Genomic DNA, 23,202 nt, shown 5'->3' on the forward strand with positions numbered 1-23,202 from the left:
TTATTTTAAAAATGCATAAGGGGTAATATATTTCTTTGTGTATATACATATAATACATACTAGAATTTGATGGATATAGCTTTTAACTTTAAGGACAATATTCCATCAGAGCATGTAGTACTCCAAAGCCACATTCTATGAAATGGCAATTGCTTCAATGCCAAATGTTTAATGTCTTAATGCTATATTATGATTACAACTTCTGTCACATGTAAGGAGGGGCCTATGCATTCAAGGCTGCCTACTTAATATTTATAAGAACATGGTTAACATGGGTAATATTTCTGTAATTAACAGCAATTCACATGAGCTGCATAGAAGTAGGGACCAGGCTCATTTAGTATCTAATGTAAAGTCACTTCAGAATTTTAAAAAATCAAGTTTCTTGTGAGCTACTGTTTTGTGGTTTCCATTTTATGGGTGCTTCACTTGATATTCTTACACTGCATTTGTTGAAGAATTGTGTTCTCTCTGAAGCAGCTGAAATTACTCAGTTCTGTGTTGAACACAGAATTAGAACGCTAAATTCTCTGAAAACTCCAATCCTGCACATGTCAAATATATTTGAAATTTATAGAAACTTAAAATCTTGTTTGCCTTGGTTTTTTCCATATATAATAGGAAAATCCAATTTCTTTATCTGATAAGAGTTGTAAAAATACCTTTCTGAAGCACTGAGGTTACTGTAGTGATATATGTCCAAAGTAAATGAAATGGAAGTATCTTAGGTTCAGTTTAGTATACATGTCATAAGACTACAAATGGTGTTTTAATGGCAGTTTTATGGGGACTGGCTGCTTTGCATGGCCATTGTCCAAGGTAGTGTGCTGCAGCATAAAGAAGTTGGGGTTATGGGTTAGAGCTGAGAGAAGGAGAAAGCTGAAGGGTCTAGGTGGAGCAGGAACACAAAGGGGCCACCAAATGAAAGAGTAGGATAAAGAGAAAGAGACTGCCTATGGAAAGTGTCTGCCAAAGGGAGGCATGGACTGCCAGGAGAACAGGGCTGTGAGGATTTTTTTTTTTTTTTTTTTTTATTTTGCTTGTTTGGATGTGTTGAGTTTCTTCCCGGGCCATCAGTGGGTTGTTTCTCTAAGGCTCACTCTAAAATTTCAGGTTAGGGTTGATGGAAGGCGGCTGCCACGAAAGCTGGGTTCTGGGAAAAATTTTTTCAAAGTCATGCCTGGGTGCTTCTTGTCTAATGTGAGGCTGAGAAATAAGCATTTCTGTCTCAGAAGATTATTTTTACATCACTCCTGATTACTCAAATTGCAGGTACCTCTGTTAAAATACTCAAGTAGGTGCTGTGGCAATAGTGAGGCATCTTTTCAGGTTTTTGAGCTCTTCAGCAAACTGTTTTCATCACTGAGGTATTTATTTTAAACTTAGTTGACTGTTCTTCTGACCAAACAATTATCTTGCCATTTCCCTCCTGTAAACCACAATGGGAGATGCTGTTCGGATCTCTCTCTCTTTCTCTCTCTCTCACATGCACCATTGAATTCTCCCAGTTCAGGAAGGCTATGGCTATTAATATGCCATTTGAAAATAAATGACAGATGTTTTTCCTCTGTCTGTACCCTCCATGGATTTATATTATACCATAGCAGGGACATTTAGTTATCTGTTGTTTTCAGAATATATATGGAAACCTTGTTCATATGAGAAGCAAACATTGGTGCCATAATAATCCTGTGAGTAAAAGGTACCTTTTGTTTCTAGAAGAACATTTGTATCTGAAAGGTTTCAGAGAATAAACAAATGAACCCCTGCAACAATGAATGAGAATTCTGTTTTGTTTCTGTTTGAGGAAAACCAACCAAATTTGAATAATTTAGCCTCAGGTTTGTATTTTTTGCAAAACCCTACAGTGTCTATAAAAACTTAATTTCTTGTGCTGTTTGTGGTACACATAGTTTGCACTAAGTGCAGCCTTCCGTATCTCAGTGATTGTAGGGATACTGGTAGTATTCATAAATATGTTTGTGTGGAAGTGTTAAAATATGTTTGTGTGGAAGTGTTAAGAAAAGAACATGGTGGTTAGGAAGTCCTAATGGTGCTCTCTAGCAAAATAACAGAGGAGAGTTCATTAATCATTACTAGTACAAAGTGTTTGAAGAGCTTTTCCTCTACCAAAGGAAAAAATGGAGAAATTACCAAGAAAGTTCTAAATCTTTGCACGTGGCTCCACTGAAATAGTTTAGTCTGTTGTTCAAATAAAATATCAGGATGTTTTTTTGTCACAGAGACCACAACAACAACATTGGATATACCTGATAACTTTCTTGGCACAGAACTACTCTTGGGATTGTCTCCTCTTTCAGAAGAGAACATTAGAACATAACAACCCTGCCTTTAAAAGCCAGTGTTTTCTCATTTGTTCTCTTCCAAGATGCCGTTTGTGCTACTGTCATCTTTTGTGTATCACCATGCGCAGAAGCGTTAGACTTTCTTCACTTCCTATAGATAAATTTCCACCTTAGATTATATATCTATATTGGGGCAATACAAGAAAGGTGTGCATCTTGCATAATACAGAGTCTTTCAGTTTAACTTGGTGGTAGTTGACACTACAATAAGAAAGCTGCACTCACTTGATAAGTTCTGTTTTCTCAATATTAGTAACTCCCAAAGATGGAAAAAACCCCAATATAGAAGACTGAATTAGCTCTTACGACAAAACACCATCAAAATCTATTTTCATAACCCAATACTTCCAGAATTACACATTCAAAGAAATACACCTGAGAAAATTCACAGCTGTTACTTTCTGTAACATTGATGTATGCAGTTTGATGCAAGAACAGTATCTGAAACACTTAGCTGTAGAACAATGTATATTTTTTACTGCATTTCTTTTTATTCTATCTAGTCTTATTTCAGTCACATTCTGTATTTATTCTAAATTATATTTTGAAAAACAAATACATTAATGCCTCTTGAAGTTTCAGACAATAAATCTTATTCCTGTATTTACCTTAGGTTATAGAACCAGTCACTAAAAAACTGCCTCAAAGTTTCAGTGTGTTCTCTTTTTGAACGTGTCTTAATGCTGCAGAAGTGTTTGTAAAGACAGATACAATAATTTGGAGCAAAAAATGAATGTTCTTTTTTTCCTTGATTATATGTTCAGTCAACTGCACATTTTTACCGTTGCTCCCATTTATACTAATTTCTTATGGTCATTTGTCAAGTTGATCAGTTGCCAGTGTGGGCAGCCTACAACTGCTCAGACTTAAAGGCGAACATATAACCAAAAAGCTAATAAAATTCAACTTTACAAACCTGCTGCTTTCAGTTTAATGTGTCTGAGGCTAGCAATTTTTAATTAAAATGGGATTAGGTAGGGAATTCATTTTTTTAGCTGTGATCAACATGATTAATAGTGAAGCTGAATTTATATGTTAGATGAAGAAGTGGTAGTAATACTTGAAAAAATGAAGAATGATGCTGTAAAAATCTAAATACATGTAGCTAATTTTTTGTTTTTCAGCACCTACTGGGAATAAAGAAATAATTTCCCATATCAGTCAGCATGGAGGCAAATGGCCGTACTGGTTTAAAAAAATGGGTAAGTTCACATATGCAATATTTTCAGTTTATTTATAATTTTACTTTTTTTGCTTCCTAATTGTGTTTGTATTTCTGTTTAGAAAATCTTCAGAAACTTGGGAACTACACTTTGAAACTGCAAGTAGTATTGAATGAAAGTAATGCAGACACTTATGCAGGAAGGCCTCTACCATCTAAAATATTTAAATTTACTATTATAGGTAAGAATTCCAGTCATGCCAATTTTCTTTTAGTGTTTCTATTTGATTCATTGTATATCAAAATTATTCATGTTTTAGTTGGGAGGTAAGTTTCAGCACTGAAAAGTAGCATTTGCATGTCAAATATGAAGTAGATTCAGGAAAAAAATGATTTTTTGTCTAATAGGTTTTGGTCTCACCTGTAATGTGTTGGCTCTGCTATACAGTCAGTTTTACCAAAAGTAAAGTGTTGATGGAATCAAAAGTTTTTCCCTGATGTGAACGTTCCTATATGTACTTAGTAAAAATAAGCTTTTACTTAATTAGAATCAACATTTTTCCTTATGCCATTGGTATAAATATTCTTTCATAAAAGTAGTGTTCGTTAGGCCGCCTTTCATGCATGAACCACAGAGAGAAGTTCATTCAAGAACAGGTTATGCATTTAAAATATGCATGTTGAGATTGAAGTCTCTTTTTTAGTTAAAAGCAGACTCATATCTAAATTCTCATTCAGTTTTAATGGATGTGTATCTTCGGATTAACCATCATAAAATATTTACTGGAATACCAGTATAGAAATAATGCTGTTAAATGTGTCTGATGTTACTCTCTCTTGCCATACAGTCTGGTATGTATGTATGTGGCCTAAAATAGTATGTGACTGAATGATTATATCTTCCCAAGAAAATTCATGGATTCTGATTTTAATGACACTGTTGAAGACCATAAGATATACAGTGTACAGTTACATCGTGTTTATTTCCTAATTTATTTGTGTGCATTTATCTGTTAGTGGCTGGTTAGTTTTTGTTTATAAGGCTTTCTTTGAAGAAGTGTTATTTCTTTTTGCTGAAAAGACTTCATTTCCAGGGAAAATAGCCATATATTTATGAAAAAGGGTAAAGCTGTAGACTAGTTTGAAGTTGTACTTTCCCTCCAGAAGTATGGAACACAATTAATTTTTAAATTATAGAGGAGTGATCTGTTATCTGTAGATGAGATTTCATAGGATTTTAAAAAAAATCTGTACTTTTGATTCTGTACATCATAATTAATCTTAAAGAAAATCTGTAGTTATTTAATTGCTAAATTAATTTGCAAAAATATATGCTGACTATGGATTATACATCCCCTGCTCCGTCATATCACCAAGACTCATCCTTTTATGTAAGTGTGCTTGTATATAGTAATCAAAAAATTTGTGGCCTACATACATTAAAAAAATAGATCTTCTTGTGGTCCCTGGCTCTCAGTCTCCAGTTCAAAAGGAAAAGTTTTGTTCAGCCCTTTTGCCATGCTGTGACTTTGCCTTTTTCTGAAGTGGCAAAAACCAAGCCAAAATTATACTAGGAATGACAGGGGAGGAAGAGAGTTACCAGCAGCCCTATGAGGGAGTGATGGACATGGTTGATGAGCAAGGTGGAGTGGACTGATGGGTCTGGAGTGATATGAAAGCAAAATCGACAAAATGAGGCTGAAGTGGGCTCACTTCCAGCATTTGCATGTATGCAAGGAATTGCCTACAAGGCACCATTATGGAGAAATCCCCAAAACACTTTCTGGGAAAACAGCATGCTTTGGTACCTCTCTGAACTGCATGTACACTAGTGCATGCAGCATGGGGAATAAACATGATGAATGTTTATGAGTTTTTCATAAACATAAAACAGGAACTCCTGGCAAAACTCAATGCAAAAAGAAGTATACAGAAGGTGGAAGTAGGGACAGGTAACCTGGGGAGAATACAGAGACACTATCGAAGCATGCAGGGATGGGATTAGGAAAGCCGAAGTCCAATTGGAATTGAAATTGGAATCTCTGGCAGGGGCTATGAAAGGCAACAAGATGGGCTTCTGTAAATAGATAGGCGACAAAAGGACAACTGGGGTAAATGTGGGCCCACTGTTCAATGAGGCAGGGGACGCAGAACATGGAAAAGGCTGAGATGCTGAACACCTTCTTTGCCTCAGTATTTACTAGCATGACAGACCTTCAGGAATCCCAGGCCCCAGAGACCGGTGGAAGGTCTGGAGCAAGGAAGGTATGACATTGGTGGAAGAGGATCAGGTCAGGGAATACCTAAGCAAACTGGTCCATGGGCCATGATGCGGTGCACCCATGATGCAGAGGGAGCTGGCTGATGTCATTGTGAAGCCACTCAGTAACTGAATAATCATGGCAATTGGGAGAACTGCCTGATGATTGGAGGAAAGCAAATGTCACTCCTATCCTCAAGAAGGGCAGGAAGGAGGACCCATGGAACTACAGGCCAGTCAACTTCATCTCAATCCCTGGGAAGGTTGATGGAGCAATTAATTCTGGAAACCATTTCCAGGCACGTGAAGGACAAAGAAGATCATCAGGAGTTAGCATGGATTCATCAAGAAGAAGTCATGCTTGACCAACTTGATAACCTTCTAAGGTGAAATTACTAGCTTGGTAGATGAGGGGTGAGCTGTAGATGTTGTCTAGCTAGACTTCAGTAAGGCTTTCAGAACTGTCTCACAGAGGATCCTCATAGAGAAGCCGGTGAAGTATGGGCTGGATGAGCAGACAGTGAGGTGGATTGACAACTGGCAGAATGGCTGGGATCAGAGAGTGGTGATCAGTGGCATGAAGTCTAGTTGGAGGCCAGTAACTAGTGGTTACCCAGGTGTCAATAGGGTCAATACTGGGTCTGATTCTGTTTAACATCTTCATTAATGATCTGGATGATGGGGCAGAGTGTACCTTCAGCAGGTTTGCTGATGACACAAAACTGGGAAGAGTGGCTGATACACCAGAGAGTTGTGCTGGCATGCAGAGGGACCTCAACAAGCTGGAGAAATGGGCTGACAGAAACCTCATGAAGTTCAACAAGGGGAAGTGCAAAGTCCTGCAACTGGGGAAGAGCAACCCCATGCACCAATATAGGCTGGCATCCAACTGACTGGAAGGCAGCTTTGCAGAAAAGGATGTGGGAGTCCTGGTGGACAACAGAGTGAACATGAGCCAGCAATGTGCCCTTGCTGCAAAGACGACCAACAGTATCTTGGGCTGCATCAGGAGGAGTGTTGCCAGCAGGTTGAGAGAGGTGATCCTTCCTCTCTGCTCAGCACTGGTGAGGCCACAACTGGAGTACTGTGTCCAGTTCCAAGCACATTACATTATAACACAGAGACATGGACATACTGGAGAGAGTCCAGCAAAGGGCCACAAAGATGATGAAGAGACTGGAGCATCTCTCATATGAAAAAAGACTGGGAGAGCTGGGACTGCTCAGCCTGGAGAAGAGAAGATTCATGGGGATCTTATCAATGTCTATAAATACCTGAAGGGAGGGTGTAAAGAAGATGGAGCCAGGCTCTTTTCAGTGGTGCCCAGGGACAAGACCAGAGGCATGGGCACACAGTGAAACAGAGGAGGTTCCCTCCGAACATCAGGAAACACTTTTTCACTGTGAGGGTGACTGAGCATTGGCACAAGTTGCCCAAGCACTGGCACAGGTTGCCCAAGAGGTTGCGGAGTCTCCATTCTTGGGGATATTCAAAAGCTGTCTGGACAGGTTCCTGGGCACCTGGCTCTAGGTGGCCCTGCTTGAGCCAGGGGTGTCAGACAAGATGACCTCCAGAGAACTCTTCCAACCCCAACCATTCTGTGAGCTTTATCTACAAGGGGGACAGTGAGGGGGGGAAGACAAAAAATACTACTTTTCTTTGCATTTAATATTAAAATGGATATTTTTGTCACAAGTTTGGGAGGTAGAGCTAGCATTTGTTTCCAGAAGATCAAGAAAAAATAGATGCTCTCGGTAGCCTCCTATTTTTTTCCGCAGAACTAGAGACTTTGAACGCAAACCCTTTAGGCAGAAAAGAATTCTTTTGTAGCATATTCTTCTAAAAACTTATGCAAACGTATTATTGGCAGAATTGAAAGAGATATTCTTGTATGGTAATACAGGAAAAATGTTTGGCATTACTTGAAAAGAGTAATTATTTAAACATATTTCTGAAAAATCTGGCATTGAAGTCTCAAGATACTTCTGTGAAGTTCCAAAAAAAAAAAAAAAAGTCTTTCTCTGAATGAGTACATAAATGAACCTTGTCTGCTCCTTCTTTATCTCTGCTTATCAAAGTAAAAAGAGCATCTTAAAAGTTGCATTCTGTATTTTAAAAATTCTTTTTCAATAGTACTGTGGCTTTCCCCAGCGTGGCAGCCTTCAATTAAAGGTTCCTTCGGCCATAAGAATTGAAATGAACAAATCTCCTCGAAAAGGAATATACACTCTAAAAATGTAATGAACTGATAGTTTGGTACTTTTAACATGGGAGGTTCCAAAAGCAACTTCTGCTATCTGTTGCTGCTTTTTTGTCTAGTCAGAAGATAATTTGACATTTTTAATATTTTCAGTTTGAAAAGTGAATATTTCAAGTCTTTATTTTTGCACTGTTTTGTGTTGTCTCAGAGGCAGCCATAAATCCTCACACTTGTTATTCCAAAATATTAATGTTTGTGGGACCTTTTATGTATATACATTCTAAAAATCCAGAAAAGAATAATTGAAATCTAAACTGAAATCAGCAGCTTTTATGTCTGAGAACAAATTATTTTATTTCTCTAACAGCAGGTTGTTGCTCAGTGTTTACAGTTCTTGGTAAGCTAAAAAGATCGTCATAAATGCCAGTTAAAACTGAACTTCCTAAGTTAATTTATAATTTTTATGGTTTTAATTCAGACATGTTCTTTTGGTAGTTATTCACTTTGACAGTGCAGAAGTTCTTTTACTGTTATTTTGTGTAATAATTTTATAGTTTTATCATTTACTTGTAAATAAAATGGTAAACACTGAAACATAGCGGTCTTTTTCTGCGAATACAAGGTAACATTTTCCCTCCCCCCATGATTTTCACATCTCTTGTGAAAAAGAAGGTCCCTGATAATGACACCTGTAGGTAGTGAAGGTAGTTGTTAATTTGAGCCCAAAATAATTTGATAGAGTATTTATCTACCATTTAGCTCAGCACTGTATTGCTTCTTTTTTCAAAGGTCACTTGGCCTAGGCAGGTTGATTCCACAAAACATTACTCTGATTTACAAGCTCCCGTTTGTACTGCTCTGTTTGTTCTCATTTTTTAGTGCCTAATTGGAGGCAGTCTAATGGGGGACAGATTTCACAGGAAGGATGCACTCAGATTTCTTTTTCAAATACTCATCATTACTCATCTTTCTTTCTCCAGCTTGGGATAGTTGCAGAACAAAAATGTTTTGTTGCATGAATGATCTTATTTTAACAAAATTAAAGCAATTAAATGTTTAAGAAAAGCTGTCCACAAGGAACTTGTCCACTTTCAGGTGCTGTATTGAAGTTCTAAGTACTTTGGAAGTTTTGGCTGTCCTGTTATGTTTCTCATGCCGTAATCTACTGCTATTATGTTTTAACTATTGTTTTTATGTTAGTGTAAGTTAAAAAAAAGAGGATCAATCAATAAACCATGGTTTTGATTACAACAGTATTCTGAACAATGTATTTACTTTGAGGCTGAAAACAACTTGACTTAATTGCAGCCTTAATTAAGAAAAAGTCAGTGAACACACATAATTCCTTCTAAAAATGTGTTATTCTTTTCTCTTAGAGGGCAAACCAGAGAAATTTTCAGTGGGTCTTCTGGAACTTCCTTTTCGAATTGGAGTACCTTTTAATATTCCTTTGGAATTACAGGATGAATTTGGTCATGCAACACAGTTGACAACTGACATTAAACCAATTCTTGAAGCTAGGTAATTAATATATATTTTTTTTTTCCCCTCCATGTGACAATATAGTAATTCTTTGGGGTTTGTCTGAGTGATATACTAAATACTTTTCACATAAATTAACTGGTATTTTTGCTTTTATTCCATAAGAATATCTGAAAGTATCTTGTTTATCAAAACACTGTGTTTATTTTAAAATTGATTCTGTTTTGTTTTCTATGTATTTTTCTAGTGGATTGACATTGCAGTATGAAGGAGTAACTGCAGGAACAAAGTGCATCATTAAGGGTGTCACTGCTAAAGGCTGTATAAATAGTTGCCAGGGCAAGGTAGGCTAATGAATTTAAACTTAAAGTAACATATTTAAAAAAAAAAAAAAACACAGAGCAAATAATTTCTGTGTAAAATGGATTGTCACGTAGCGTTATCTAAGTTTGGTCTACACTAATGACTACAGGTATTTCTTGGGATATTTTCAAATTATCTCTTACAGCTCTACCTGGAGTAATTTGTCTTTCCCACAGCTCCATTCTGTTAACTGATGGGACTGGAGCTGAAGGGGCTGAGCAACACATGGGTGTGTGGTAGAGCGTACCCAGCATGCTAAATCAGCTGTCTTAGTTTAAACTGGTGCTGAAATTGGTTTAAGCCAAATCATCCTGGTGACTTTTGCACTGAAACAGCATAGGGAGCACTGAAATCTTTCATTCTTGTAGTTGAGATGATGAGTAATAGTTAATACGCATAGTAACTACTCGAACTTCTCTAGACATTTCCAAAATGCTGTTTTCACTTCTGTAGCAAATATATGTCATCCAAATCCAGCCTGTTACTGATGAATTCTCAGCACCTAGTCAAGCTGCTCATTTACTGTAAAAACAAAACCATATCACAGAATCATTAAGGTTGGAAAATACCTGTAAGAGCAAGACCTGTAAGACCAACCATCAACCCAACACCTCCGTGCCCAATAAACCATGTCCCGCAATGCCACGTATACACGTTCCTTGAACACCTCCAGTCATGGTGACTCCACCACCTCCCTGGGCAGCCTGTTCCAGTGCTTGACCACTCTCTCAGGAAAGAAATTTTTCCTAATATCCAGCCTGAACCTCCCCTGGTGCAACTTGAGGCCATTTCCTCTAGTCCTGTCACTAGTCACTTGGGAGAAGAGACCAACACCCACCTCTCTGCAACCCCCTTTCAGGGAATTGTAGAGAGCGATAAGGTCTCCCCTCAGCCTCCTCTTCTGCAGACTGAACAACCCCAGTTCCCTTAGCTGCCTCTCATAAGACTTATTCTCTAGACCCCCTTACCAGCTTTGTCACCCTTCTCTGGACACGCTCCAGCACCTCAATGTCCTTCTTGTAGTGAGGGGCCCAAAACTGAACACAGTATTCGAGGTGCGGCCTCACCAGCGCCGAGTACAGGGGCACAATCACCTCCCTACTCCTGCTGGCCACACTATTTCTGATACAGGCCAGGATGCTGTTGGCCTTCTTGGCCACCTGGGCACACTGCTGGCTCATCTTCAGCCGGCTGTCAATCAACACCTCGAGGTCCTTTTCTGCGGGGCAGCTTTCCAGCCACTCTTCCCCAAGCCTGTAGCGTTGCACGGGGTTGTTGTGACCCAAGTGCAGGACCCAGAACTTGGCCTTGTTGAACCTCATACAGTTGGCCTGGGCCCATCGATCCAGCCTGTCCAGATCCCTCTGCAGAGCCTTCCTACCTTCAAGCAGGCCAACACTCCCTCCCAACTTGGTGTCATCTGCAAACTTGCTGAGGGTGCACTCAATCCCCTCATCCAGATCATTGATAAATATATTAAACAAGACCAGCCCCAAAACTGAGCCCTGGGGGACTCCGCTTGTGACCGGCCGCCAGCTGGATTTGACTCCATTCACCACAACCCTTTGGGCCTGGCCATCCAGCCAGTTTTTTACCCAGCGAGGAGTACACCTGTCTAAGCCACAGGCCGCTGGTTTCTCCAGGAGAATACTGTGGGAGACAGTGTTGAAGGCTTTACTAAAGTCCAGGTAGACAGCATGGACAGCCTTTCCCTCACCCACTAGGCGGGTCACCTGGTCATAGAAGGAGATCAGGTTGGTCAAGCAGGACCTGCCTTTCATGAACCCGTGCTGGCTGGGCCTGATCCCTTGCTTGTCCTGCACGTGCCCTGTGAGCGCCTTCAAGATGAACCTCTCCATAATCTTCCCTGGCAGCGAGGTCAGGCTGACAGGCCTGTAGTTCCCCGGATCCTCCTTCTGGCCCTTCTTGTAGATGGACGTCACGTTGGCAAGCCTCCAGTCATCTGGGACCTCCCCTGTTAACCAGGACTGTTGAATTGTTACATGCTAGAAAGATTTCTTTCATAAAACACAACTTAATGCTTCTGATAAATACAGATTTTAAGACTTTAAACAATAATTTTAAAATCATGTATATGGCATATTTACACAGTTTTCTAACCAGGTCCTAATTCTTTCATTTAGTCTTGCAGTCTAGCATAGTAAAGACAAAGCTAGGAACTGAAGTAGCTGAAGGTACCTCATTATACTGTTGATATTGTTGCTTAATAAAAAGCAAATAATGTTGCTGGTGGAAAGGTGTGTAAAGAGACGAGGGAGCATATACTTGCTTATTGAAAACTGGAGGGTGTTGAATGTAATAATTTCTTTAGGTAAAGCTTAGAATTTAAGGTGAAGGGCAAGAATAATGACGGAAGATTAGGTGGATTATGGGAAATAAAATGTGTAGGAGCAAAAGTGCCAGGCTGTAGCAAGACAAATTTGGTGAGTGGCAAGACCACGAGTCATTTAACTTGCAGTACAGAAATAATACCATACCATAATAATGGAAGAGAAGGAGTGTTATTTTTCTCATGTTGCTTAATTGCATAAAATGTCAGAGACAATACAGGAACTGACACTGAAAGTAGCAGTTCCAATTTATATGAAAAAATGACTGTTTAAGATGGTATGTTTTGATTGTGGGTGGAATCAAAGAAAAAATTTTAATACAAGTGTGTAATCAATATCAAGAAGACTGCTCCCTTATAGGATTTCAAATACAGTCAGGAGAAGGGTGAAGAAAGGAGCTTAAAAAAGGAGAATAATATTTCTTGAATTCTTTTCATTTTATAATACTGCAGTATACACAGAAGCAGACTTGAAAGCCAAAAGAAAGTAGATACAAGGGTCATGAAGGATAAGGGAAAAGAGCTTCCCTAGAGGACACAGATGTTGAAAGATTAAAAGGAATGAAGTTAAAGATGTAAACGGATTAATTAGAGGCAGAAAATAGTGCAATACTAAGTAAAAAATGAATATTGCAGAAAAGGGGTTGAAACTGAAAGGGGGAGAGCATGGGAGGAGTGTCTAGTGCATGAATATGAAGCTTGATTGAATGAACTACTGAAGAATTCAACTTCTTAACATTAAACAGCAGCTATCAGCTATAGCGGTTTCCTATGGGTTTATTTCCTACCTTAGTTTTCCCTTCTTTAGTCCCCGCCTCCTTTTCTTTTTTTCCCTTTATTTTCCCCCCCACCCAGTCTCCCAACATATAACTTTAGTATATTTTGCCTTCTCCTTTTATTATGATTCACCATTCGGTTTAATGGGGCTCCAGCTGATATATGCAGTTTGGCTTGCAGGCAGACCAGTATGGTTGGCTGGCTGCAGTTGTGATGCACCTGCCCAGGCCTCATTGCACTTTCTGCTTCTCTTACCCAGCAAACCAAACGAATTGCCCTATTGCTTTCATCCAATCTACAAGGTGTTAATGTTGCACTTACCCTGTCAGGCATGGGAAGGGCATAAGCTAGGATTATGAAACTAAACCTTTCTAGAGACAGCATTTCTGAACATGTAAAAATGACAATTCATGAATTGCAACTAAATATTCTCAAATATCAAATATATAAAATATGAAATGTACATATCTGCAATGCAACGAGTTTTTAAAGTTGGAGCTTTTAAGATTATTTATTAGCCTGTTTCATTCTCTGATTTTAATGTGAAAATCGGTTTTGGTGATACAATTCCAGAACAGTTGTTTTTCTTATGGCGTTATTCAAAGATGAGGTAGATAGTAATTGTGGTGCCTTGCTTCAGGCAATTAGCTAAGGAATAATGAACACAGAACTTACAGACTCTTTCTTTTAAAACTACTTTTTTTGAACTCACATGTTTTTTTCCCCACTGAAACAAGCCTTTAAGCAGGAAGCCACAAGTTATGATAGCTGCTTTTGATGGTTTCAGAACCATGTGGTTTAATGTGAAAATGCCAGATTGAACATCTATAATAACAACATGAAATAATAACGTGAAAAAGACAAGTTTTAGCACAGAAAAAAAAAAATCTTTATTTATGTAGCAGTGCAAGAAAATTTGGATAGACTTCTGAAATTTACATATATGTGAATTGACATGACTATGTGAGATAATTTATGAGCTGGTTTTGTTTAAGGTTAATATTTAAAATATTCTTTTCATTAGAACTTTAATCTGAAGGTTACTCTTCCTGGTTTGAAAGAAGACACACAAATCTTTAAAATAAGATTGCAGCCTGGTACGTATCTATAAAATATTTAGTGAATTTCTGTTGAACTTTATTCTGATGCTATTAATGAAATGTTTCTTCTCCCAAGAAGGTAAAATATTTAGTGAGGCATAAACAAGGATATTGTAGCTCATCCAAGTGATGACTGAAACGAAATAAAGCTAAGGGTATGTCATTCTTGCCAGGAATAACATCAAACTCGCAGCCCAATCTTCTCCATTATTCTAGGAGTTGGAATTTGTCTGCTTACTTGAGACTGATTTTTCACTTCTTTTTTTAGTTATTTTAAATCTTTTGCTAACCTAGCACCATTGAATGAAGGAATTTTATCTTCTCAATTTTCTTCAGCATCAAGCCCTTTAACCTGTAGTAATCTGTGTTGACCTGCTCTCCCTGTAGAAAACATCTTGTGAATACATAAGTGCTCATTCAGTTTCTTACCCCACCAAAGGGGGGATGCTTTGGCAGTTGGGATTTGGTCTGAAATTTTTAGAGTTACGTGTTGACTTTGTCATAATGCAAGAGAGGAATATAGAAGTCTGTAAGTCCACTGCCCTCACCAGAATTTTGTTTTGTGGATGTCTTGATGCTGAGGGTTCCCTATGTGATACCTGTTATCCCTTGTTACCTGGGGTTTTCTGGATTTGGGAGATAAAAGGTATAGTTTGAAGGCTGATTTACCTTCTTTAGGCTTTCCCATCTCATTTTGCAGAGAAATCGTATACTTCAAGCTTTGTTAGACTAACAATGCACAGTTTATTCCGTTATTCTTTCTCTTTTGAGGAGTTAAGGCTTCCTGTAGAAAATGGGGTGAAACAATCTGACTTGAGACAGATTGTATTGTGTATTGCTTAGTTATTTACCTTGAGCTGAAGGCGACTTCATTCTTCATTAGAATCTTTTGCTTTTGGCAATGTACAGATGCTTCACTACCTCTTTCTTCTCATTGGACTTAAAGCTTAATCCTTGGCTTTTAAAGCTGTTTTTTTGGATGTTTCTGAAAAATGGCTGCCTTTGTTCCTTCAAAACTTGTCTTTTAATAGTAATCTATTACTTCCTTCTCTTTTTTAAAACTGATAAAATAATTGTATGTTCCAGGGGGTAGACTTACTTGAATAGCTTCACTTTACTATTCAAGTAATGCCAACAAAATTTTCTTTTGCTTTTCTTTGCATGCAAGTTGTAGCTGGGTGGCTTTGGTAATTAAACTGCTGCACATCATGATTGATCAGATATAGCAACATTAATATCTTTGGTTTTAATATGTCAGGAGAAAGCTCCAAGTTTCTTTTTGATGAATGTGAATCCATATAAATAGTGTGTAAATAGTATCATGCTTGTATATGCTGAAGTTCATCATGTTTGTCTAACTATTCTGTACTGAATTAATTCAAAAGATTGGCAGGTGGTATGTATTGAAGGACAGGAAGTGTCTAGAACTTCTTGGCATAAACCAATACACCTGAATTGGGCTAAATGGTTTGGTACCACAAATATCTTGGTAGCTTGGCTTTAAAAACTTTTTGAGATAACTTGTGAGATGCTGGATTTCAGGTTTTGCTGTCTAAAATATAACTGCTGTTCTGCAATTGTGCATTTTTACAGGCCCTCCTCGTCAATTGAAAGTAAAACCAGATTCTGAAATTCTAAAGATTGAAAATGGTACAGCTTTCCCCTTTCAGGTTGAAGTACTGGATGAATCAGGAAATATAACAGCCCAGCCAAAGTTGATAGTTCAGTGTAAGGTAAACTGCATTTTATTATGTGACATAAGGATTTTGATACTTGCTTTTTAAAAGGCTGGGGAAAGAGCTTATTTTGGCATCTAGATAGAATTTATTATCTTTAATAATGCTTTTGAAGTTTCTGTAGCTTGGTAGCCATAACTGTGACTCTCTTGCCTCATCTATTATGAGTCATTCAGTAAGTTTCAGAATCAGAGGAACCTGCCTTAGAAATGGAAGAGAAGATGATGAGGTTATACAGCTACAGTTTTAACGTATTTTAGGTTATGTTTGCCATATACAGTGCTAAAATTTGTTAAGGAAAAAAACTTCATACAGCTTACTTTTGATTTGTTTAAAGATGAAAATGCAGCTCTAGTGCCTAAAAATAATACTAGATAGGACTATTTTCATAAGCACTTATCTAAGTTCAGAAGGGAATGCAGGTGATATGGTGGTTTTTAGAAGTAAAAAACTTTTGCCCTTTTGGACCTAGTTTTTTTTAACTCAAGAAAGTGACTTTTCCAATTCTACTGAAATCAGTCTTCCAGCAAGAACAGGTAAACAAATAAAAATGTTTTTCTCACCACAGAATACTCTGCATTCCATTTATACTTTATATGCATACATTTGCTTCCTGTATAGTGGGTCTGCAGTAATATGATGATGTGTTGAACTTGATATTTAAATTCTGTTTAATGTGTGATTTTTAGAAAATTAATGAAAAGGAGGTTTGTTTAGCAACTTAATTGAATTTATTGCCCTAATGGCAAAAGAAACTAGTGTTTATGTATAAATACAAAACAGTTGAATAGATAGTAAATTTTACATGTTATAACTTCTTCTTTTCTCCCACACATCTCTTATCACCTGGGAAAAAAATATAGGTGTTGATCTTGCAGGCTTCTGGAAAACTGAAATCTATCAAATTTGTCTGTAAATAATCCTATATGTATTTGGACTTTTACAAATAATAATTTCTGGAATAATCCTAATAGTTCTGTAAGAGAAACCTGAAGTTTAATTTTACATTTTAAACAGTTTTTAGGTGCTTCAAACCTTCCTGTGTATTCCGTGGACTGCAGTAATGCAGGAACAAACATTTTAACTGGTCCAGTTATACATGTACAGAATATAAAGAAAGACCAGATACTGAAAGCAAGGATTGAAATACTTGTAAGTATCGGCTGGGATGTTTGGATGAACAAAAGATTGAAAACAGTTTACTGTACTGTCTTGCTAGTGTACTGCAGTCTTTTATGAATCAACTTAACCCCCAAAAGTTACTGTTTTAGCTACCATAAGCCTGATAATCAGGTGGCTGCCCTTTTTCCTCTCTGGGAAATCATAAAAAGGCAAATAATTTTTTCCATTTTTTCTTCACCTCTTACTCTTTATTTCTGAAATCTCTGAAGTGTTTCAGAAATATTTCTGGGATTGTTCCTCTCCTTTTTACTACTTGGATCCTTCTGAGAAATTGCTTTAATTGCATAAACATTTAGAGCCAGAATAGGTATGGCAACATGTTCCCCAAAACTTTAGTGAAGAAGGATATATTTTTTCAAAGATTAAAAATCAATAGCTTTTTGTAGCATTTAAGTCTTAAAGCTCTTGAAGTTTGAATTGTTTAAATGGTGTTGAACATCCCAGTTATCAGGTAGTCAGGAAAGCCACACTGCTGGAGAAAGTAAGACCTGTGGTGTTTTACCCTGAAAAATGTGTAAGCAAATACTAATATGGCAAGATGAACCTATACGAAAGGATACTTATGATTACTCTTAAGAAGTATTTTGTAAATTGTATAACATAGTACTTTTGGAATAGAAAACGTTTTCTAAATAGCTACCATCAATTCTATTATGTTAAAAGTTGTAAGTAGTCTGGCATATGCTTTTGATTTACTTTTGACAAGTCAAACTGATTTCATGTTTGGACACCTGGTCACACCTGCTAATCCACTGTAGTGCCATAGGCTATTATGGAGTGATATTTATGCATATATGTATATAAACATCTTAATTATATATCTTTTTTTCCCCATATATAGAGTTGTAAAGATGTGCCACCAGTGGAAAAGATTATTAAACTTCTTCCTAGCAGTCATGTTGCAAGACTACAGGTCTTAAGTATGGATGGACAAAAAGCTATTCAAATTAAACATCAGGATGAAATTAATTGGGTTGCTGGCGATGTCATGCACAACCTTATATTTCAGATGTATGATGAAGGAGAAAGGGAGATACACATAACTCCAGCTGTGGCAGAAAAAATCAAGGCAAGTACTTTTGAGTAAACAGCAGCATAATATGGGGGAGAGATACAATGCTGATTCTCTAAAATCCGTAGACATCAGACTACGAAATAATATTCCTCAAAACTGTATTATTAAACATGGGAACTTCACTCTCTGCTTAATAAATTTTTAAAAATCATTTTATTAACATTGTGTCCTTTATGAGATAAAGACATTTAATAAAATGTTAAATAATGCTTCAGGGTAGTATTATGAAAAGCAGGTTAGTAATTTCCAGTCGTTCTCCTAAACACAATAAAATAATGCCAACAAAGTTGTTATTCTTCAGATCTGCGGTTTTTCAAACATTTAGGAACCTTGAATAGGCACGTTTCTTCATGAAGATTTGCTTACCTATCTGATGTCTCCATCAGTGTACATATGTGGAGCCTAATACAAAGGTGGTCCACCAAATGTGACACTTTTTTTGGTGAGGTTTTTCAGAATTAGATCTTTACTAACTCAAGAAAATGAGGGAAACTTAGTGTATGTTTTGTTTTGTTTGGGGTTTTTTAGAGTAATTTTCTGTATTTGGGAAGATCTCATTGGTTACTGTTGGAAAATGCACAGGCTTTCCATTGAAAGCTACTATTGCCTGTACATTACTTTAGCATATTTAGAATGACCACAGATCTATTATGTAGCTAGTCATTAATAATTTAGCTTTTGATTAATTTAAGAAAATTTAATTTTAGGTTAACTGGACACCTAAAATTAACAGAGAACAGTTGATTCAGGGATTATTACCTGATGTAAAAGTACCAACATCAGTAAAAGATGTACGTTACTGTCTAATTACTTACCTTGATGACCACGTGTCTTTGGAGAGTGCCTTCACAGTCAGGTTTGTTTATTTGAAATACTTCTTTATGAATTACGTTGTTGGCAAAGGATTGTAGATCTGTACTTTGAGGTAAAAAAAATCTTTCTACAGAAGCTGAAATAATGAAAGCAGTTGGCAAATTAGCAGGGGAATGTAGGTGTGGGTGGGGTTTTTATGCAAATTGTTTACAGATGAGAACATTACCTATGTGAAAGACTCCATCATGATGTGTTTGTATCCAGCCCTATAATCGCTTTTGTAAGTACACATACACTGAAGGAGATTATTGCTATCTCTGAAAACTTCCAGTAAACATTAGCTTATAGGATAACTAGTCTTACTGAAGAGTCAGGTCACTGGTTACCAAAGAGAAATATCACTGTGAAGTTAATTGTTACCCTTACAGAGGTTATTACTTCGAAGCTAAAGATAAGTGTTTATCTAGCCAAGTGCTGGATGCCTGCATCTAGTGTCTCAGTCAAAAGCAACAGGATGTAAATTGAACTTTAAAATTGCCTGTTTATCACTCTTAGTGAGTCTAGGCAGTTAGCTCTACTTACTGTATCTTTATAAAGTTTGTTAAGATGAATCTGATTCTAAATGACTTTAGTGTATTTCATGTGTTCTTAATAGGTTAAAATTAAATAACTAGTTCACAGCACACAGATGCCAGCAGTAAATTTGCAGCAATTAGACATTTCACAGATCTGCAGTAGAAAAAAAAAATTATATGACCAAACATTAAGATTCTTTAAAATATTGGGAGCGTAATGCTTGTAAAAAGCTGTCCGTGATGCAGCACTGTCAGAGACAGAAAAATTTTCAGTTAAGTATTTTCTGTTTTCTTTTACGAAGAGCAGAAAGCCAGACTGAATTGATAACTCTCTTCTTGAAAGGAAGTAGAACAGTGGATTGATTTATTGAATATTTTTAATACGTTTTTGCTTGTCATTGAAAAGCAGTCTCAGATCAGGAAACTTCTATTTAGGGGTTATTCTATTGTAGTTGTCATAAAAATTAACTGGAGGCCATTCTAATGGGATTTTTAAAGATTTCAATGTAATTTTTAGCTTAGAACACTCAAAAGGAGTAAAAAACATTGTGTTGGATAACTCTTAAATCTTAAATAACTTAGAGATGTCAGATAACTCTTAAATACTTGAGGAGCCAGCACATAATATACGTTAACCTTCATCAAGTAAACAGAAGGAAAGGCTGAGATTGTTTAAAAGCACCCTAGAAAGTATTTAAGAGACTAGTATTAGGCATAGTTTAGGCTGATGACTTCTGCTTTATCATAGCAAAACAGGAAATGGAAATCTGATTTTTCTTTTTTTATGGTTGTTCATCTTCTCCATCATTTTTGTAATGTGCTCTGGTTTTGTTTTGCTTTTAAGGAAAAACTGTGTCACTAAAAATTTTAAGCTGTTAGTTGTAATTGGGTCCTTAAGTCAGCAAATATTTTCGTAGCAAGGGAGACTGTGATATCTTTGTATCAGGATTAATGTTGATATTAGAATTGGTTTTAAAGTAATAGAAGTATTTTAATATATAGACAGTTGTATGTTACTTTGGCTTAGATGTGTTGGGGATGGGTTTTTTCCAAGATCTAAAATACTCCAGACTTGAATTCCGCTTTATCTGGCTAGTGATCTGATCTATGGTAAAATACTGGTAGGCAAGTTATTACAGATAAGGTAAAATCCCATAACATTGCTGTGGTTTGTTATCTAAGCAGTGTCTGATAAGCTCCCCCTGATAAGATTGAGGTGAAAGCTACTATGTAAGTTGTTATACATGAGGCTTGATCCTCTAAATACATGCAAGGATAAAATAAAAAAAAATTTAAAATCCCAGGGGTAACTGCCATATGCTTTATCATGCCTGCTGTTACAAGTGATTACCTTCATGATAATGATTATAAGTCGATTTTCATGTGCTGACTTAGACCACTTCCTGATGAACCCAAACACATTAAATGTAAATTAAAAGGACCAAACACACTGCAGATGGATGAAGAACTACAAAGTGAAATTGGTGAGTATCTGCATGTTCTTCAAGTTCTTGTAAGATACGTTTCTTTTTCTTTGCAGTTTGTTAGCCTGTTATGTATACTGATGTCATCAAAAGTGAATTATCTTCTACTATTTTAACATTAAAAAACAGGTTTGCATTCTTATTCATGGAGAAGGATGATCAGACTTCTCTAATTGCCCTTTTACAATTCTGGAGTTACTCTCCAATAAAATTTGCTTCTTAGTTTGTACATTGGGACATTCATCACACTGAGTTCAAATTGTTTGTAAATTTTTACGTAGTTCTTGGATTCTGAAATCTTACAGGCCACAACAGCATTCAGACTATTTCAAAGGCATGGACTTCAAAGTGAAACATTTTAAGGTTAACTTTAAGCTAAGACTTTAACCTAAGAGGAAGGCATGTTAGAGATCAGTCTTCTCATTATCCTTTTGGTTTCTGTACGCAATTGCTACATGGCATAGTAAGAAATTGAAAATTCTTGCAGTATTGTGGGACATTAAAAGCTTGTATGTGAGGGAAGAAAAGCACATAGGACAAACTAACAGGTTGAAAAACAGCTTTCAGTTTTAAGATTTTTTTTCCTTTTAACTTTATAGCAAAGAAATAGTATTTTTATTCAAAAAAAAAGTGGGAAGCACAAATATGTGATATGACTATATAGATTTTTTTTTTTAATACCCTTTTGATACCCACAAGATAGGGTGATCTTATCAATGTATACAAATACCTGAAGAGATGGTGCAAAGAAGACGGAGCCAGGCTCTTTTCAGTGGTGCCCAGTGACAGGACCAGCAGCAGTAGGCACAACCTGAAACACAGGAGGTTCCATCTGAACATCAGGAAACACTTTTTCACTGTGAGGGTGACGGAACACTGGCACAGGTTGCCCAGGGAGGTTGTGGAGTCTCCCTGCTTGGGGATACTCAAAAGTTGTCCAGACATGGTCCTGGGCAGCCAGCTCTAGGTGGCCCTGCTTGAGCAGGGGGGTTGGACCGGGTGACCTCCAGAGATCCCTTTCAACCTCAGCCATTCTGTGATTCAGTGATACTCATGTGAATTTTTTCTATATTGTGTGTATGTTGTATACATTTATATTCCATATATTGTAAAATGTTTCATTAAAGCAGCTGCTGAGGTAATCATCTTAATAATTTTAATCATCATCATCTTTTTTAACAGATGTAATGATTACAGATCAGTATGGAAATCAGGTTCAGACAGTGACATCTGCGTGTGTAAATTCCCTAGGAGTTTCTGGGCCCGGACTTGATAAATCAAATTTGAAAATAACTTGGCAGGTATTTATAAGATGTCATATAGTTTATTTCTCTATGGCCTTTGTGTGGCAATTGTCTTAATTCTGTCACACAGAATTGAACCAAAACTGTGGAAAGGTAGTCAAATGAAACACTAGTTCATAAGCTATGAGAAAATAGAGATTTACAGCATTAAAATCATACGATCCTGTTCTAAGGAATACAGCAGCGTCTGTTAAAAACCTTGTCACTGCTGCAGCTATACAATATGGGGACAGTTCACCTCATGCTTGAGTCATGTTTGCTTTGTTTCTAGTCCATTGTTCTTTATCTTTACTTCTAACTTGTTTTTAGTCTTTTCTTCTGTGTTTGTTTATGGTGATACAGTTGATTTTATGATGTTTTGAAAAACCTTGTAGAACGGACTAATGATATTGTCTGCTACAGTTGAATTTAAAATGCATTCTATACCTTTTAAAATGTTGGATATAACTAAGTTGTATGTAACTCTTATACATTGAAAAACAAGTTCCTGAGAAATGCTTGAGTTTGAAATTGATCACTTCTTACACAAGAAGTCCATTTAAATTTAGCAAAAGGAATAGAACTTGTCGTTTCATTTTTAGTCCACTGCCTCACAGTAAAAACAGCAACTAGTGTCTAACAGGCATAAATATTAAAATACCATATTGAAAAAAATTAATAAATTATACTTCCCTTTACTTGTTCTTGGTAAGATCTTCTTTTTATTTCTCAATAGGAAAGTACTTTAACAATGAGAGTCAAAGGTATTCGGTTTAAACCTTGTTTACTTGGAAGCAAAGAACTGTGCTTCGCTTGGCGTGAATTTTCTGACTTTCTCAGAGTAAATTTAACTGCAGGATCCCCTGCTAAATTGCAGTTTGTGGATTGGCCTGAGTTAGAAAAGGTAAGTTGAACAGTTTTTGTTTGGAAAAAACCAATGGGGTCACTAGTCAGCAAGTCTCTTATCTCCTGAGCTTTTTGGAACACAGGATGC

General features: G+C 36.9%; 1 protein-coding gene across 1 annotated transcript in view; it reads left to right on the top strand.

Moving 5' to 3' along the window:
• SMCHD1 (structural maintenance of chromosomes flexible hinge domain containing 1) overlaps positions 1-23,202 on the top strand; it is an 89,142-nt gene that overhangs the window by 34,928 nt on the left and 31,012 nt on the right. The window contains exons 18-29 of the mRNA XM_059815630.1: positions 3,491-3,568; positions 3,651-3,770; positions 9,365-9,509; positions 9,718-9,814; positions 13,985-14,057; positions 15,654-15,793; positions 16,814-16,948; positions 17,820-18,047; positions 18,761-18,909; positions 20,837-20,925; positions 22,108-22,226; positions 22,945-23,112. Coding sequence (XP_059671613.1) covers positions 3,491-3,568; positions 3,651-3,770; positions 9,365-9,509; positions 9,718-9,814; positions 13,985-14,057; positions 15,654-15,793; positions 16,814-16,948; positions 17,820-18,047; positions 18,761-18,909; positions 20,837-20,925; positions 22,108-22,226; positions 22,945-23,112 — 1,541 coding nt within the window. The remainder of the gene's footprint in view (positions 1-3,490; positions 3,569-3,650; positions 3,771-9,364; positions 9,510-9,717; positions 9,815-13,984; positions 14,058-15,653; positions 15,794-16,813; positions 16,949-17,819; positions 18,048-18,760; positions 18,910-20,836; positions 20,926-22,107; positions 22,227-22,944; positions 23,113-23,202) is intronic.

The sequence above is a fragment of the Gavia stellata genome, chromosome 3 (assembly GCF_030936135.1).
Source record: "Gavia stellata isolate bGavSte3 chromosome 3, bGavSte3.hap2, whole genome shotgun sequence".
Taxonomy (NCBI): Eukaryota; Metazoa; Chordata; class Aves; order Gaviiformes; family Gaviidae; genus Gavia; species Gavia stellata.